At 42.7% G+C, this 19,919-nt stretch overlaps 1 protein-coding gene across 1 annotated transcript; it reads right to left on the minus strand.

Moving 5' to 3' along the window:
* Positions 1-1,479: 1,479 nt before the first annotated feature.
* LOC120933796 lies at positions 1,480-19,919 on the minus strand. Its single transcript, XM_040347195.1, has 5 exons — positions 19,802-19,919; positions 19,515-19,654; positions 13,048-13,177; positions 4,552-4,685; positions 1,480-2,437 (listed from the first exon to the last, which is right to left on the minus strand). The coding sequence occupies exons 2-5, from the start codon at positions 19,632-19,634 to the stop codon at positions 1,619-1,621; spliced, it is 1,203 nt and encodes a 400-aa protein (XP_040203129.1). The 5' UTR covers positions 19,635-19,654; positions 19,802-19,919; the 3' UTR covers positions 1,480-1,618.

Here is a 19,919-nt window from a genome sequence, read left to right on the forward strand (position 1 = left end):
ACGAGAAAAATAGAGAACCTGCTCTCTATTTTCCTCGTCGGGATTCTCGGCAGTGTTTTCCTGCCAAGAAAACCGAGCGTGTGTATACTTACCTGTCCCACGTAAGCCCGCGCATGCTCGAAAAGACTTTGACGCATACAAGGGCAGTGTAGGGTGTAACAAGATGGCGGCGATGGCATCGAATGAGACGAGCGCATGCTCGTCGTAGTCGATGAAGTCACCGCGTTCTTGCCATTTAAAAGAACGGCGGTTCTTTAGAATGGCCGTATGTACACTCGGCAAGCAAGCAAAGCTTGTCGGGAAAACCAATGTTTTTTTCCTGGCGGGATTCCCGGCCGTGTGTACATAGCCTCAGAGTGAAGTCTGATTTACTTTTCATGAGTATGGTTTTCTTCCTAAAAATAAATAAATCTGAAGAGCAAGACTAGGCATGCTCAGAAATGAAAGACACATACAAAACAATTCAACACATTACGTCACTTCTGATGTTGAATTCTGTCATCCGAAAAATTTCTGATGGTAAGTACCCTCTTCACTTTCGATATTAGACTAGCATCCAACAAAAAACTGACAAAAATACATCCAATAATATGACAGTGTGTACAAAGAAGATGTAGAGGACAGCGATGGTAGCCTACATGTTTCCTCACTATGGATTTTCCTAAACGTATGCTTTTTGGGAAGAAACAAGGACGTTCAGAAGAAGTCCATGCAAGCAGCATCTTAAGCAGGAAATAAAATAAGATAAAATTCCCGTAAACTGGGCATGGTCACAGATAATTAACTAAATTCAAAGCATGAAGTCTGATGGAAACAAAGAAGAATGGCGGCACACCCAGAAGTAAAATCAAAAGAATTTATTGAAAGTCCATAAAATCAAGCGAACATGACAAACTTCAATCCAAAAAAAGGTGCTTAGTGGACGCGTTTCACACAGACATGCTTACTAGTGTAGAGTAAGCACGTCTGTGTGAAACGCATCCCCCAAGCACCTTTTTTTGGATTGATGTTTTTCCATAAATTCTTTTGATTTTATTTATGGATGTGCCACCATTCTTTGTTTCCCTCAGATTTCCCTGGCTGCGGACCAGGCAGGCATCCGGATCTCTTCAGCAGCTCATCAGATCCTCACAGGTGGCTTTGAGTGGTGTGGTTCCAGCTCTCTCTTTCATGAAGTCTGATAGAGCTTCAAAAAGGTTGTTACAATTTTTTTGCATAGTAATAAATGCTTAGCAGATGGCTGTGATTAACAGCTCAATCAATACAAAACAGATTTTTCTATGTTTGGTAAATACCGGTTCGCTGAATTAGCCAATTGTTATACCTCTCTTTCTCTCATTCTGCCCAGCATGGAGCCTCTCTACCCATGCTGCAGCTGCTAAATGCCTAAAATTAATGGAAAGCAAAGCTTCCTCATAAGGTAGGCGTGTAGACTTGTGAATTCAGGTACTGTATTATAGATTTATAACTTTTAACATCTACCAAAAAAAAAATTTATATTATATGGCAGCAGTGCTGGATCCTGACATTTTTTGGAATGAATAAGCAAAAAAAATAAATAAAAAATATTCAGAAGAAAGTTACACAAAAAAATAAATATAAATAAGAAACGCAAGTATTATTTACATATCAAAGTGGAATAAAGAACATGAGCGACTCCTGTAATAAGATTGCGGTTTGCAAATTCTAAAATAAGGAGTAGAATTGGGTATTCACTCTGCAGTTTGGATACTGAAGTATCATCAAAAAATCCCATCCATTTGAGTAATAAAACCTTCATGGAATTAGGAAATAGGGCAGAAACCAGTTCTTGGGCAGGAGGCAAGTCTGAGATGCGATCAATGTGTTTCCTTTTAAACTCTTCCACCTGTTCACTGATGTGAATATTCTCACTGTGGAAGCGGTCTCCCAGCCAACTGCTGACCTCAAACAGCAGAAGGTTATCATACACGGTGGAGCCCTCACAATGTGAGCCTTCCTTGTTCTGCAAGTGGCTGGCAGTTTCTAAAAGTTGGACAATGCTTACAGTCATCTTATCCAAGTACCTATGTCCGCTTAGTATTTGTTCAACAACATCTATCAATGCGGCAGCTGTCTTCTTTAATTGTTCACTTATATCAACTGCCATTTTGGCACAGGTGACCAATATAGACTGAATTCTCTGCATGAAGAAGTCATTACTCAGTGTTTCCCGTGAATGACATATGCCAGATCCTTCTTCTTTAGTCATGCAGTAGTTGTGTTCTGCTGGAAGATGCCGAGGAAACCTATGTATGTCAAATAATTCTCTAGAAGAACAGCTTGATAACATTTCATGGTAATCAGCCTTCTCTGTCTGGGTATAAGATTGTATGGCAATTTTTGGGTCTCCAAGATAGTTCTTGAGGTCATAACATTCACTCAGAGGGTCATCTTTGAGATGGGACTTCCATAGCTCCTAGAACAATCAAATAAACTGCATAAGCTGATAAATAAAAACAGATATAAGGTAGAAGTGACTCTTGACTGGATAGAGGCATTTTGGTTAGAAACATAATAAAAACCATGACTGAGTGGAGGTTATTAGGTAAGAAAAATCGAGTAAACATTGTAAGCATAACCAATTGTTCAAAAAAATGTAGTTTTTTTATGTACGAATTAAAAAAAAAAAAAAAAACACACACCACACTGGCAGCTGAGGGGGCACTCGTCTAGGTGCTCTTTCGAGTCGGGCTGTGTGCATCTACAGACACACACAGCATCCAGAATCACACTCCAGAATAAACGAAAATCTAAGCAGTAAACCATGGCACTATGATTAGTGAAGTCAATGGCAGGTATGTCACAATGTATGGAAAATTCCATGTATTTGTCATGGTGAATTTTTAAGTAAACTGGATTAAAACAAAATGGGATGGAGGTAAATGACACTGTATATAGTCTACACAATTCTATCGAGTAGAAATATTTAACAAACATAAGCACAAGCTTTTACACAAAGAATAATGTGCAGTGACATACAGAAACCATCAACAATTATATTTTATTGTTCTTCCTTGTTTCCTAAAACCAAGGAAAGGTGTAATCCGATTGCCTGTTACAGGTTACTGCATCACCACTGATTTGCATAAGCAAACTAACGGTATTCAAAAGACATAAGACTCAGCACACAAAAGCATAACACATGGTATTTTTTATTACCATTTTTAGAACTGAAAATAGAGTTTTTAGTGTAATAAAAAAGGTATTATCACATGGATTGACTGATTTTGTCAAATACGCCTTATTTTATCCATTTCTAAAGGTATACGAAAACAAATTTATAAGCTTCAGATTGGTGATAACTGAGTTTCAATGAGATGCCTGTTAAAGCAGAATTAGACTCATATATATATATATATATATATATATATATATCACACACACACACACACACACACACAATGGTGAGGTCACAATGATGTCACTCCTGCACACGGGAGCCACTTTCTCACGGCATAGAGCATGCTGTAAATGTACTCTGAACCGTGCATATGTGTCTCAATGTACATTACAGATGCCAGGCAGGGAGAAGCAGAAACAGAACCAGACCACGGGTGCCTCTTCTGTCATACAAAAACCCTACCTGTCAGGGTCTTTTTTTTTATTCTGTTTTGGGGAGGGCAGGAAAAGGGGTTGTGATAAAATAATATCACATAAGACAGAATTACCAATTAAAAGCTCACTTAATGTGAAACAAATAACAATTCTACTGCTATTTAGGTTTGTGAATTGTACAGTATAAGGAGAATATTATTATGATGTAATACAGTGGTCCTCAACCTCAGTCCTCAAGTACCCCCAACAGGCCATGTTTGCAGGTTTTCCTTTATCTTGCACAGGTGTTTTAAATCAGAGTCAATGGCTTGGTATTTTGGATAGCTATTTTATCTAAGGCCCCATACACACGAGAGAATTTATCCGCGGATACGGTCCAGCGGACCGTTTCCAGGGATAAATCCTCTCAAAGATTTCCGCAGATTTCGATGCGATGGAGTGTACACACCATCGCATTGAAATCCGCGCGGAAATCCTCTGGCGATGACGTGTCGCGCCGTCGCCGCGATTATGACGTGGCGACGGCGCGACGCTGTCATATAAGGAATTCCACGCATGCGTCAAATCATTACGACGCGTGCGGGGAATCCCTTTGGACGGATGGATCCGGTAAGTCTGTACAGACGAGCGGATCCATCCGTTGGAATGGATTCCAGCAGATGGATTTGTTGTGCATGTCAGCAAATATCCGATCTGCTGGAATCCATCCCAGAGGAGATTTCTCAGCGGAAACAGATCCGCTGGCGTGTACACACCATAGAATCTATCCGCAGAAACCCATTTGCTGGGATTTATCTGCGGATGGATTCTATCGTGTGTATGGGGCCTAAGAGAAATTACCCAAAACATGGCCTGTTGGGGGTACTTGAGGAATGAGTTTGAGAACAACTGATGTAAAATAATGAGTGGAGTTATAATAAAAAGGATCATAGAGGACTGAGCCAATAAATGAATAGATATAAAAGCCGGAGATACCTGAAGGCTTTCAATGACAGCCAGCTGCTCTTCTCTGTTGTACAAATCAAATGCAACTTTAAATAGTCCCTGAATGCTATAAAACCACAACGTGTTCAGTCCACTAGGAAGTCTCAACCTCTCAAACCTGAAATCTGGAGAAGACATAGAACAAGCATTATTGTATTCAGTAGTTTACAAGATTAATAACTCTGTTGCTGTAACAAACATATAGAAAATGTGTTAAGTGGCTGGCTCTCCTGTCACTATTGTTTACATTTCTGAAAGCCACTAACCTTCTGCCTCTCAGATGAATTTCTGCAAGAAAAAAGGTGGGAGTGATGCAACCAATACATTAACATAGCATGCTCAGGAAAGGAGCAGGAGGGCAAATAAGGGCAGCTCAGAGATACTGTAAGCAATACAATCCTGTACAGAGATTCTGTCTGGCAGCCACCGTTATGGAGAGAGCAAAGGACCCAGACTGCGCTGTGAGAAATAGACACACATGGGAGTGCACAGTAAAAAATAAATAAAAATGTTCCTGTCACTTTCTCCCACGGCTGGCTGACCAGTCCCTATGATAACGCCTCAGTGTCTATAGAGGCGGCCTGTGTGGGATCATATGAGGCCCTTTCCCATTTAGTCTATAGAGGTTTGAAATCCCCCTACTATCTTACCTCCTCTTGTCGCACAGTTATTAAAGCATGGCATGTGGTGCATGAGCCAGCAATGACTATGCCTGGTCATTTCTCTCCCCATGTTGTGGAAAAACCCAAATTTATCACACTTCTAGGACTATCCTGACCCAGTGGTATGGACTAAATGTGGCATTAAGATGTTACAACATATAGTATCCCACGGTTCCTGTAATGACGTTTGATGATCTTAGAGAGCACTACAACTTACCTATCACACATTTTTTCAGATATATTCAACTGAGACATGCCTTTTTGTCCCAATTTGGATCGGGCCCTCTCAACCCTGAACCCAGTGACCCAAGAATTACTAACCCGAAGCAACTCGCTAACCAAACGGTCATCCACTAATTTATAAATATATATACACTTCTTTCCAGAAACGGTTCAACTAATGCAGCCATGTATACCGGCTTGGACCGTGACGATTGGGATAATGTTTGGAAGGCCCTTTTACATTAGGGACTGTTTGATACATTATACATTTTTACATAGTCTACTTTACCCCAGCTAGGCTGGCTAAGATATATAGGGGCCTTTCCTCTCTATGCTGGAGATGCTTCACGCCAGTCGCAAACTTTTTTCATATTTTTTGGGAGTACTCTACCATTACACCCTTTTGGCAGGAAATGACAACATGTATTAAATCTGTCACTTCCATCTCTATCCCCCTCTTGGTCAAGGTTTGTTTATTAAGCTTGGTTGAACCCCTGGCTACCACAAAAGCTATACGCACACTTCTTACTCTTATTATTTTATGCTAGTAAGTTGATTATCTTGTTCTGGAAAAAATATTTTTACAAAGCCACCTATTTGAGTAGGGGGGGCCTTTGCCAAGTTTGAAAAGGTATGGGGGTGGCTGGTTCTCATCCGCAAATACAGCCTCCGATTGAGTTTTTGCGCTCTTATTGTTCACTCCTTGTTGCTGTCCAATGACTGTGTGTAATGCATTTCATGGTTAGAGTGTATTGCTAACTTATTTAATTCCTAATGATGTTTTCAAATAAATGTTTCTCTAGGATGTAGTTTCCTGGTGGCAGAGAATGGGGGAACTTGGGAATTTCTCTGAGTCCTTATAAATATGGTATGAGGGTGGTATCACCTCGCTGGACTGGACATCTGCTCTCTTTCTGGTGGAGGTTCTTAAAAGGTGTATGTTTGATGGGGCAAATGTTTATTTTATTTTGTTAGTTTTTTTTGTTCTGTCACTGCGGTTTCAACACTGTTGTGTATAACAATACTGTTAAAATTCGAAAGAAGCCAGGGACAATACTATTAAAGTATTAAATCTGTTACACGTTGCGGTAGATAGTAAAACACCATGTCTTTTTTTTGGGACGGACGCCCGAAAAGGCGTTCGACCGGGTCAACTGGGCGTTCATGTTTAAGACGTTGGGATATATAGGTCTGGGGAGTAAGATGCTTTGTTGGATAACAGCAGCTTACACTGAACCTACGGCTAGTGTTAGAGCTAATGGGGTGCTTTCAGAGACCTTCACAATTACCAACGGCACTAGACAGGGCTGTCCCCTATCACCCCTCCTATTTGCACTCTCCCTGGAACCCTTTATGTGCCACATTCGATTAAATTCAAATATCACAGGTATAGGAGTGAACGGAAGACAATATAAAATCTCTGCCTACGCTGACGACCTGATGTTCACCCTTACAAATCCCAAGGTCTCCCTGCCAAATCTGCTACTCGAATTCCAATTATATGGCCAGCTTTCCAATTTCAAGATCAATTTTACCAAATCTGAGGCGATGGGCATAGGGATCCCACCTATCCAACTTACTAGACTTAGAGATGACTTCCATCTGAAATGGACGGATACGGCTTTGATGTACCTTGGTATTCATATACCTACGTCTTTCTCCCGGGTTTTTAAGTTAAATTTCCCACCCCTTTTGAAGACAATCCAACAGTCGCTGGACCAATGGAGCAGTGGTTTGCACTCCTGGTTGGGCCGCTGTAATATTCTCAAAATGGCGGTGCTGCCTAAACTTTTATATCCTATGCAGGCCCTCCCAATTCATATTCCCAGGATTTTTTTTAAACAAACCCATTCTATGTTTACTCTTTTCCTATGGTCAGGGAAACACCCACGACTGAGTAGGGCGACACTTTCACTACCTAAATCACACAGGGGGCTGGCATTACCAGACATCCGTCTTTATTATCAAGCGAGCCACCTTAGTAGGCTTCTTGATTGGAATAGGCATAAGGACATTAAATTGTGGACGCAGCTGGAGCAAGATCAGAGTGAAATCCCCCTTATTAGGGTCCCATGGTGTTACACAGCTTTGACACCCAAAGTTAAGCAACACCCACTAATAGGTAACACGGCCAGAGAGTGTGCACGCCTGCTATCGGGACCCCCTCTCTCGACGGGCGAATCCCCTTTGAGACCCGTAATAGGCCACCCCCAATTTGGACTGGGTTTACATGATAAGATCTTTCGCAAGTTGCGGGAAGCGGGAGTTCATCAGGCGTCACATTTTAGCACTCTGGGTAGATGGAGGACGTGTTCTGAGCTGATGGACCTTAACGGCCAGTTTAGACTAGACTTTATGAGAGCTTTTCAATTAAGTCACTTTCTTAAGACCATTTCACCCCCCCCGATGCTCTGCAACACCCACTCACGACTATAGAAGAGCTATGCTCAGAGACTGGGGCGATTACCCATACATTATCTTTGATGTATGCTATATTGATAACACCTCAGGGAGACCACCAACTTCCGACTCTACTGAAATGGGAGAGAGACCTAGACCGCCACTTTACTTCAAATGAGAAAAAACGGATAATTCAGCTTACCCATAAGTCTTCCAGGTGCTCTAAATACCAGGAAACAAATTATAAACTTCTTACACGCTGGTATAGGACCCCCGCCCTTCTGCACAAATTGTTTCCGACGTCTTCAGACCTCTGTTGGAGGTGTCAGAATAGTAGGGGTGCCCTCTTACACATATTCTGGTCGTGCCCTTGTATTAGGGGGTTCTGGAAGGGGGTTCGTGAAATTGTACAACAATTCACGGACTGTAGGATCCCGGAAGACTCGGCTTTTTTCCTTCTGCATGCAACTGATATCCCGACGCGAGTTTATGAAAAGTCAATTATTCGTCACCTTCTTGATGCAGCTAAACATTGTATACCACTTAACTGGAAGTCACCTCATCCCCCGTCTATAGCGTCCTGGCTCCGGAAGGTTGACGAAATCGGTCGCTTAGAGGATTTGGTCCTCACTGGTCAAAAGTGACATGAGACCTATAAAGATATTTGGCAACCCTGGAATATATTCAGGTACTCAACCGAGGGCCAACGCCTCAGAGAGACCGATATGTTAAACTGATAATTTCATATATATCATTATTAGGTTCATATGAATTATATTTCATTAGAACATCTGGGAAGTGAACTAGGATAATACCGCATTTAAGGAATTAACACCTAAGTCTTCATGTCTGCAAACCCCCTTCCCCCCTCCCTTCAACTTCGACTCTTCACCTCTTTCCTTTTTTGTTTTCTTATCTCTCCTTTTTTTTTTTTTTTTTCTGAGTTTCTTTTCGGGGCCTTGACCGCCCCTCTATTTCTTATCTGACTTTCACTTCCGTAAGAAAATGGAAAATAAGTATAATTATTAAGTTTATGATATCCATGTAGGTGCACAAGCAATATTGCTGATTATTTGTTTTTGTTATTTCTTCTTTGTTTGTAATCCTTCTGGACCAGTTCCCTTGATATAAAAAAAAAAAAAAAAAAAATATTCGAAAGAAAGTAATTTGTAAAAAAAAAAAAAAAAAGGATTTTATGCTCACCGTAAAATCTCTTTCTCGGAGTTCATGGATGGACACAGCCGTAATCTTGACATATTGGGAAATGGCCTATCTTTAGGAGTGACTAGGAAAGTGTTAACTTCAAAGCTGAACCAGGGGTGCCCAGGGTACGGTCCCACTGACTATATCCACTCAGCCTGCACCAACCAGTTCAGTTCGTAGCAAGCGGTATAAACTTAAAAAAAAAGAGCGGGGTGGGTGCTGTATCCATCTATGAACTCAGAGAAAGAGATTTTACGGTGAGCATAAAATCCTATTTTCTCTTTCGTTCATGGATGGACACAGCCTTAATCTTGACATAGTGGGACGTCCCAAAGCAGTGTCAAAATGAGGGGTGGGAAGCATAAAATTAAACTTCACCCCAAAAAAAAAACAGAGCTCCTCAACTGAGGAGTTGTAACTCTAAACAGCCGCCTGCAAAACTTTGCGGCCGAAGAAGCATCCGAAGATGCACTCACATCAACTTGTAAAGTTTAGTGAAAGTGTGGCCGGCGACCAGGTAGCTGCCTTACACACCTGGGAAACAGACACTAGATGTCAGAAACCCAAGAGGCACCATTGCCCTAGTCGAATGCATCGTGATAGGGAGGCGCCCGACCCTTTAGGGCATAAGCCTGATCAGGATCTGTCGGGTCCACCTCGAAATGGTGGCCGAAGAGACCGCTGGACCCATCTTGGGACCAGCCACCGAAATAAACAGTGAGTCTGAACTCCGGAACGGAGCAGTAACAGACAAGTATATTCTCAGAGCTCGGACAACGTCCAAGGGATGCCACGTCGTCTCCTTAGGATTTGACAGATGAGGACACAAGTATGGCAGTACAATGTCTTCCTTGAGATGGAAGGTCGAAATGAACTTTAGGAAGAAAAAAGGCTGCGGATGCAGCACCACCTTATCCTTGTGGAAGATCAGATAGGGAGCCTTTCATGACAAGGCTGCCAGCTGACCTAACCACCACTTTCTAAAAAAGTGTCAACAAGGGAACTTCCCTAATGTTCTCAAACGGTGGTTCATAAAGGCACCTAGAGGTCATGCCGTTAAAGCCATTGACTGGAAAGCAGGATGACCTATGGGACCTTGCGACAGCAGGTCCTCTCGTAGCAGTAGACGCCAAGGTGCGTCTGCTATTCAAATCCCCACGGAGGTAGTAGAGGACGGGCCGGAGGGGCCACATGCCGAACCCCCTGCAGCGACTGTAAAGCAGGATGAAGTATGGGACCTGTGACAGCAGGTCCTCTGTCAGCGGTAGATGCCAAGGGATGTCTGCTACTAGCCGCACTAGATCGGTGTGCCAAGGACGCTGAGGCCAAACCGGAGCAATTAGGATCATAGGAATACCCTCTGCCTCCACTTTGCGAAGCAGAAGAGGCAGGAGCTTTAGAGGAGGGAAGGCATAGATTAGCCGGTACTGACTCCACAGCGCCACTAACGCATCTGTCGCGTCCGCCCATGGGTCTCTTGACCTGGCCACAAACCTCAATACCTTTCGATTCAGTCGAGACGCCAGGAGATCTACGTCTGGCGTGCCCCATCTTTGGCAAAGGAGCTGAAACACCTCCGGGGGCAGAGACCATTCTCCTTGGTCCAGCATCTGGCGACTCAGGTAGTCCGCCTGCCAGTTTTCCACACCCGGAATGTATATGGCCGACAGGGCCGGTACGCTCCTTTCTGCTGACCTTAGGCTGTGATCAGCTTCTGACACTGCAGCCAAGCTTCTTATTCCTCCTTGATGGTTGACATATGCCACAGCCGTGGCGTTGTCCGACTGGATCCTGACTGGACGCCCTCGTAGCTATGTGGAGAGGCACAGCCTGATCGCCCGAAGTTCCAGGACATTGATCGGCAGAGATCAGAGACCCTGGGTCGACTGAACCCCCCAGACTTCCCCCCTACCCCAACCGGTAAGGCTGGCGTCCGTCGTGAGGACTATCCAGTGATAAGGAAAGAACGACAAGTGCCGGTGAGTTCAGCCACCAAACTAGGGAGGTGCTGACCAGGTGGCTCACCCGGATTTGATAATCCAGGGATGATGGGCACTTGTCTTGGCACTTGTCTTGAACTGCCCCGAATAGGGCTTCCTGACGAGTCGGTTGTAGCTGGCGGTTGGAGGGAAAAAAATCTGTTTGGTGGGCAAGATAGAAGTTCTATCTTGTACCCTGAAGACACTACTTTGCAAACCCACCGGTTGGGGGACCTGAGATGTCTACCAGGTCACGAATTCGCTTTGTCTGCAGGTTTGTTGGGTTTGGGAAACCAGGGATGTCTCAGTCCTTGAGCAGGCGCTTTATCGGCCTGTGGTCTTTTACCCACCGTACTGGGCGGACGAAAAAACAGCTTGTGCGTGGTAAAGAAGGGCCCTTGCCTACGGCGTGGCTCCTTCCCCTTTTTGGACTGTGGGAGCGGTGTGCTCTTACGTCCTGTAGCATCTTTAATAATGTCATCCAAGGAAGTTCCAAAAAGTCTGTCGCCCTTAAAGGGCAAGTTTATCAGGGCTTTCTTGGAAGATTGGTTGACGGACCAAATCTTAACCAAAGTAGACGGCGTAACGGCACCGCCTGACCTGAAGCTCTGGCCAGCAGAGGAATAGTGCCCAAGGCTGATTCACAAATGAATTTTAGGCCTTGTACTAGTAGGTCAGCTAGGGCTACCTCGTTCGAGGAAGCCTGACGCTTGTAACCCATTGAGCAGCATTTTGCCCCTTCCGTGAGTGTCTGAGACACCAGGGCCCCAACTATGGTTGGGCATACCGTCAAACACACTGCCGTGTACAGGTTGCGGGTGATCGCCTCAGCCTTCTCATTCTCAGGGTCTTTGAAGGCGGGAGCCCCCTCCACTGGTATGGTGGAGCTTGTTTATCTGGACACAGGAGGGTCCACTATCGGGGGCGAGGTCCATCTTTTCACACAGGAAAGCAGAATCTCTTATGCAGCTTTATACATTGTGCAAGTAAAGAAATACAGAATGGACACACCAAACATGGCCACCGACAGCATGGAGCAGGACACACAGGTAAGCAGAATCTCTTATGCAGCTTTATACACTGATTTAGTGACTTATGGTTCCCCAAGTGAAGCTCCCCAGAGGAACCCCTGCCCAGCAGCTAGCTCAGAGAGCCTAAGGAGGAGGGGGGAGAAGGGGGATAAGGCCCTTTACTCACCTCTCCAAGGGTGCCCAGCTCTGTCTTCTGGCTAAAGCAAGGTAGTAGCTAATTACCCTTCCTGTGGGTTTATGCTGGAAGCATCCTGGACAGCACATCTACCGCATGGCAACGGAGGTGGCTGTCGGCCAGGCTACTGTGACTCAGCCAAGTAGACCGGTCCGATGCAAGCACTGGAGCGTATAAGCTCACCGGCCACCCGTAGAGCGACGGGCATGTCGTGGACGACCCATCCTGTGTCCATCAATGAACGAAAGAGAAAAGAAAGAAGAACACAGAAAGCAGTGTAGTGCGGTCATAAATGACTTGCCCCTTTTTTCATTTTAGTTATTTTTTTCTGTCTTTGGCCTTCACTTTTGGACTGTTTAATAATAGTGCACACAGAGCAGTGGGATGCGAGTACCCATGATAGATAATGTGTGCTACAGTCATGTCATCATGGAGACTGGGATAACGTTCACATATTCTATATACTGTTACATCATACAGTATACAAAATATATATACACATATGTGTAGTCTATCATTCAGCAGACATAGCAATACATACTGTGAATTCTGAATAATATCAATGTACTACTTTGTCTTAAAAGGATTGAGTCAGCCTATGTTTGGCTAAAATCCATAGGAGGTTGCAATGAAGGTGTAAAATTCCCCCTACTTTACTAAATACTCTACTCTCTGAATTTTCCCACTCAAGAAACAGGTTTACATTGGCAAATATGTATTCACAATAACTGTACCCTTCATAAAATATTTTATATTAATGTGCATGGAATTTTAAGACCGTTTTACTGAATAAAAAAAGATAAAACATGTATTACCTGGGCTAAAAGTAAGCCTTGCAGCTAATCCTTTCTTTGAAAATTTAGCATGAATTTTGGGATGGTTTTCTGTTCTAACTCCAGTTTGTGAAACAACATCAGCTCCTAGGAAAACAGGAATCATGGTTTTCTGCAACACAAAATAAAATAGCAGGCATAAATAAGTAGCCCCACTTCAGCTGAACCACATATCTGTAATTCTGTAATTTCAAAATGCATAAAGTTACAATTGTAAACTGTAAATTACAAGATTTTATTGTAATTAAGACATAAATTACAATAATTGTACAACCAAAGATTGATTGTGGAATTTAGAAATGGAAATAGAACTATAAATATTAAAATGACCACATTTTTTTAAATCAAAATTTGCTTTTAAAAGGAGAACTCTTAAATATACAAGCTCATGAACTAGGTTCACACTTGTGCGGATATGTGTTTTGCGCAGGCACGGCAGCTCATTCATTTGAATGGGCTGCAGTGCCTCCAGAAAATGCAGGGAAAAAAGCTCCATGCAGCTTTTATGAAAACGCAAGCCACACGGAAACCGCAAATGCAGTGCGGTTCCCAGTGTGGGTAAACTGTGCTGTGTTTTCCAGTGGGATTAGGATTAGTCTCTTCTACTTCCAGCCATGTGAAATCATCAGGGCTTTTTTTCAGGGGGAACTTGGGGGAACTCAGTTCCACCACCTTTGGCTCAGACCCTTTGGTGCCTGCTCACCACAATCACTTGTAAACACAGAAGTCTGATTTCTGTGTTTACAAGTGACAGCTCTGCACTCTGTGTGTAACCCCCCCGGAACTCTGAACTCTGTATGTAATGCAATCCTGGTATTTAATGCCCCTTTAAGACCCTTCTACTGTTTGTGAAATTTGAACGGGGTCGTGGTTGAGTTCCTGCATCTATTTTCTGAGAAAAAAAGCTCTGGAAATCATACTGCAAGAGGGGTGGAGAAGTGGAGTGGCTTACTAAGGAGACCAACAACACTGATTATTAAGCGCATTTGCACACTCATGAGAATGGGGGGCAATATGATCTGATAAGTAGAAGAAAAGAGTTTTAACCTTAAACTATGTACGGGTTCTTAACTGTATGAGCGGCAAGGATGTGGAATTCCCTTCCACAGGCGGTGGCCTCAGCATGGAGCATCGATAGTTTCAAAAACTATTAGATAAGCACCTGAACGACCACAACATACAGGGATATACAATGTAATACTGACATATAATCACACACATAGGTTTGACTTGATGGACTTGTGTCTTTTGACAACCTCACCTACTATGTAAATAAGTTGTTGCCCTATGGGTGTAGGTCGAAGTTTACACACAGCGGTGGTGGGATTCTTGGTGACTTTTCAATAGATCACTGTGGTTTAAACACTTGCATGGAATTTCTTTGAAAGGACTTATTGGAGTTTGTTTATTAAATTCAATTTTTGGATTAATATATGTTTGATTAATTTACTATATATAGCAGATAACTATGAAACCTTGCATATTAAATATTTTTATTTCCTTTTTGACCCATCAGGTGGAGCTTTCGGCTCCTTTTCACATTTCCAGACTCTAAGTTTGCTTCTTTGATGATAAAAGCCTTTTATTAATAGAACTTAATAGCTTACAGTTTAACTCTGAGAGGAAAAAAATGATGCCGTGCAGTGGGTCTGCAAGGGTTAAATACCCATTTAGATCTTGAGGGCCACAAAGAGCAGTTTTACTTACCCAATCCTCCTCTCCACCCGGGTTATAAGGTCCCCCCACACCCAAAAAAGCAGTAAGTCATTGTAGCACGGGGGGGCAGCCCCACTGCAAATGAGAATGTTTGCTTTTCCCAGAGATGGGCTTTAAGTCAAAATTTAAAAGGATAAGTTCACCTTTGGGGGGAATGTTACATGTTCCACCTGTTTTAGGGTGGAACATTTAACATGTTTCCAATGCCCCAGCACCCCCCTCCCTGTGACAGCAGTACAGGGAGAAGTTGCCCGTACTAGCTGTCACTTTTTCAAATCGCACAAAATGAGCTGGCATGTGTGAGGCATGGGCGTGTCTCAGTCCCAAAATGTACATACACACAGAAGAATTTCCCAAAGGACTTTAACGAGGCACAACCGTCAAACAAAATTTACAAAAATTACTTTAGTAATACAAAAAAAAAAAAAAACACATTTAAAATGATCTTCGTACATAATTATCAAAAGAATATATACATGGATCACCATCATTGAATACATCAAAGCTGAACTTTCATAGGGTGAATACTATGTACTGATTCTCAAGCATTTCCCAAGATAAAAACTTGTTTCCTCGGGAGAGGTACATATGGATATCTAGAAATAGAAACAAAATGGTTTAGGAAAAAGAGAGAGGAAGAAAAAAAGAAAAAAGGAGGGGGGGGGGGTGGGATGAGGACAAAAATAGAAAAAGGAAACAAGAAATCTGACTTACAGACCATTGGAGTCATGCTGTGAGCCTCCACGAATGTTTAATGGTAAAATAGATTAATTGGATTGGTGAATCTTTCAGATATGAATGGGTAAAAACAGCCAGACACAATCACCCAATGGTCCCCCACGGGAGTTGTGGAGAGGAGGGAGGCCAAATACTAACAAAGCAATCACCTGTGATTTGTAGTAAGGAACTATGAAAAGCCATCAGTTCCCGAAAATAGTGCCATCATTGATAGTGAAAAAAAGTGTATAAACAACCATGTGAAAACAGAAAACACTTATTGAAAACACAAAATTATGAATTTACAAATAGGTGATATATGGTGATATATATGAAGCTCACTGCTATATCAAAAACATTGGAGTTTGATGGCCACTAGGGTGCACTATACAGCAATCTCAAAACCCCTCAGTAATAATGAAAAAGTGATATAATGGTGACTAATACAAGAAGAAAAAAAACATATTACATTTCGATCAAGAAACATATATATACACAATAACTGAAAATAAAATATAATTATAAATAAAAAATAAAAATAATTAAAAGTTGAAAATTGTGACAATAAAAGTCCATAAATATTTAACAGATGAGATGTCAAAACACCTGTGTATTTGTGCCACATTTCAGATTAGTTGAAAAACGTGTCCAAAAGAAAACAGTGATGTATCCTCCACCAGACTATGGATTGTCTCCTTACCAGATTTCCACGATCCCTTATGACAGGGGATCATAAACAGCATGTATTAGGTAGTCACTCCCAGTCTCGCAGTTCAGACATATACGGTCCTAATGAGTCTCATTCACAAGTGATTTCACCGGCATCAATGCCCACCCTTTCTCCCAAACCTACACAGTAACGAGCAACTGGGCTCCAATAACTTGTATTGTCACAATTTTCAACTTTTAATTATTTTTATTTTTTATTTATAATTATATTTTATTTTCAGTTATTGTATATATATATATATGTTTCTTGATCGAAATGTAATATGTTTTTTTTCTTCTTGTATTAGTCACCATTATATCACTTTTTCATTATTACTAAGGGGTTTTGAGATTGCTGTATAGTGCACCCTAGTGGCCATCAAACTCCAATGTTTTTGATATAGCAGTGAGCTCCATATATATCACCTATTTGTAAATTCATAATTTTGTGTTTTTTTAATAAGTGTTTTCTGCTTTAGAGGTAGCGCGATTTATATTTTTCTCATGTCAGTGTAAGCTGTCTGGCAGTTTCACTCTGACAGGAAGAATCAGAGTGCTCAACAGCGCCGTAGTAGTTCATTGAGAACTACAAGCCGACATCCGCAAAGGATGTCGATACTTGTAGTTGATTCATTCACAGAACTCTGTGAATGAATGGCGCGGTCACACTCTTTTCAAAAAGTGACAGCTGGCGCGGGGAACTTGCTGTCACAGGGAGCTCAGAGGTTGATTGGCTGCAGCAGTGGAAACGTTACATGTTACACCCTAAAAATGGATGGAACATATAATATTTTTCCAAAAGGAAAACATAGGCCCCGTACACACGATAGAATCCATCCGCAGATAAATCCCAGCAAATGGGTTTCTGCGGATAGATCCTATGGTGTGTACACGCCAGCGGATCTGTTTCCGCGGAGAAATCTCCTCTGGGATGGATTCCAGCAGATCGGATATTTGTTGTGCTGCACAACATATCCATCTGCTGGAATCCATTCCAACGGATGGATCCGCTCGTCTGTACAGACTTACCGGATCCATTCGTCCAAAGGGATTCCCCGCACGCGTCGTAATGATTTGACGCATGCGTGGAATTCCTTATATGACAGGGTCGCGCCCGTCGCCGCGTCATAATCGCGGCGACGGCGCGACACGTCATCGGCAGAGGATTTCCGCGCGGATTTCAATGCGATGGTGTGTACACTCCATCCCATCGAAATCAGCGGAAATCTTTGAGAGGATTTATCCGTGGAAACGGTCCGCTGGACCGTATCTGCGGATAAATCCTCTCGTGTGTATGGGGCCTTATCCTTTAAAATGACCATTCATACATTCCTGTGCACTGTAGCTCAGCTGCAATGCATAGAAACGGACAGTACACACAGCCTTCAAGTGAGCGTTAGTCCATTGCGTATGCATATTTCCTGCACTGCATGGAACCCAGGGGCTCAATTGCAGAGTGAACAGGGCACATAAACAACTGTTTTCTGTGTGCTCTTGTGGTGACCGGTAGTTATATGATGCAGAAAAAAATGCCAGTCACCACGCTTAGTGAAAACGAGCCCTTAGACTTACTTGTCCAGTGGCCCATTTGCAGAAACTTGGTGCTGTGACAGAGTTCCCAGGACATGACCCCATTCCATTCCATTCATGGCTATTGCATACTGATCAGCCAGCAATAGACCTCGCTATTCAATGCTCTGCAGCAGTGGTCATCAACCCTGTCCTCGGGGCCCACTAACAGGCCAGGTTTTATGTATTACCTTTGGGAGATGCAGACCAGAATACTGCAACCACTGTGTAACAAATGATCTCACCTGTGATGTATTTCAGTTATCTTGCAAACCTGGCCTGTTAGTGGGCCCTGAGGACAGGGTTCATGACCACTGCTCTACTCTAGGACTGAAAGAGAGCTGACGCCAGGAGCTTTGCAGCAGAACAAAGTCTCAGCAAATGGGCCGCAGACAGTTAAGACTAAAAAATAAAAATAAATGCCTTCTTCATAACAACACAGTCTTTTTTAACCACTTGAGATCCGCGCTATAGACAAAAGACGTCCACAGCGTGGCTCTCAAGTGCCGAGGACGTCTTTTTCTGTGCATTACCCGCGCGCGCCGCTGGGGGGCGCGCAGTGGGTAAACACTGTGCCGGCGCATCGCTGGGAAGCCGATGCGTGTACCTGGCGGCCACGATGTCCGCCGGGTACACGCGATCGGCGGTGACAGCAGGGACGTGGAGCTCTGTATGTAAACACAGAGCTCCACGTCCTGTCAGGGAGAGAGGAGACCGATCTGTGTCCCTTGTACATAGGGACACAGCATCGGTCACCTCCCCCAGTCAGTCCCCTCCCCCCACACAGTTAGAACACACCCAGGGAATACATTTAACCCCTTCCTCACCCCCTACCTTCACATTTATACAGTAATTAGTGCATTTTTATAGCACTGATTGCTGTTTAAATGTGAATGGTCCCAAATTTGTGTCAAAAGTGTCCGATATGTCCGTCGCAATATCGCAGGCCTGACCAAAAAAAAAATAAAAAAATCGCAGATCGCTGCCATTACTAATAAAAAATAATAAATAAATCATAAATCTATCCCCTATTTTGTAGGTGCTATAACTTTGCGATTTTTTTTTTAACAAAAATATGTAGAAGAATACGTATCGGCCTAAACCGAGGAAAATTAAAAAAAAAAAAAAATTATTATAACAAAATGTAAAAATTATTGTGTTTTTTTCCAAATTTTCAGTTTTCTTTTGTTTATAGCGCAAAAAATAAAAATCGCAGAGATGATCAAATACCACCAAAAGAAAGCTCTATTTGTGGGAAAAAAATTGATAAAAATATAAAATTTGGGTACAGTGTTGTATGACCGCGCAATTGTCATTCAAAATGCGTCAGCGCTGAAAGCTAAAAATTGGTCTGTGAACGAAGGGGGTTTAAGTGCCCAGTAATGAAGTGGTTAATTACTGGCTACCAGCTGTTACATTGGGTTCATTTACTAAGAGCAAATACGCTCTTCACCTTACAAGGAACTCTTCCCTTAGCTTAGTGAATGGGGTGAAGCTCTGCTGATCTCCATCATCCAATCGCATACAAGTAAAAATACTGTTTTTTTTTTTTTCTTGAATGTGATTAGGCATTTTCTGCAAAACTCGTTTTTACCACATTTACAAAACAAAGCGAAAATTCCCTAGCCAAAGAGAGCAGCCTATTTGCCTTTATTCAGTGAACCCCGCTCTATGCCACTTGGTGACGTTACATTAAGGTAGGCAAGATAAAAAAAAGTCGTGGAATTATCTATACAAACCTGGTGTGTCTGTCCCTTGTGAAGCGTGAAGGAACATGGAGGGCACAAGTACAAATATCGAAGCCTCCTCTTCCCAGTGTCCCATTCTGAGAACTGTAGACCTCTCACCTCTGCTGCCATCAATCAGCCAAAGGTCTATTCTGGAAATGATAAAAAAACAGACCACTGTGTACTCTTTATTGGGATCTGAAGCAGGCACTGTGCTTTAAAAAATAAAAAAATTAAGTATTCTGTTTGGAACAGAAAAAAACAACATCAGTGCCTCTTGATATCCAGCAAATACCTACCTCTGTAACACACCACTCTCCTACAGCAGACGCACTTCCGCCTGTACTCTATGAAACAAGCACGTGTCCATTGTATACATCCGCCCACAGACAGTGCGGTCACCATTATTGTTGAGGG

This window comes from Rana temporaria, chromosome 1, assembly GCF_905171775.1.
Source record: "Rana temporaria chromosome 1, aRanTem1.1, whole genome shotgun sequence".
Lineage (NCBI taxonomy): Eukaryota > Metazoa > Chordata > Amphibia > Anura > Ranidae > Rana > Rana temporaria.

Bases quoted from the DNA above. Each gene is read 5' to 3' on its own strand.
- LOC120933796 (XM_040347195.1), bottom strand. From the start codon at position 19,634: ATGGCAGCAGAGGTGAGAGGTCTACAGTTCTCAGAATGGGACACTGGG. The intron at 13,178-19,514 runs GTTTGTATAGAT...TTTGTGTTGCAG, and splicing joins ACAAGGGACAGACACACCAG to AAAACCATGATTCCTGTTTT. The intron at 4,686-13,047 runs GTAATACATGTT...TGTCTTCTCCAG, and splicing joins AAGGCTTACTTTTAGCCCAG to ATTTCAGGTTTGAGAGGTTG.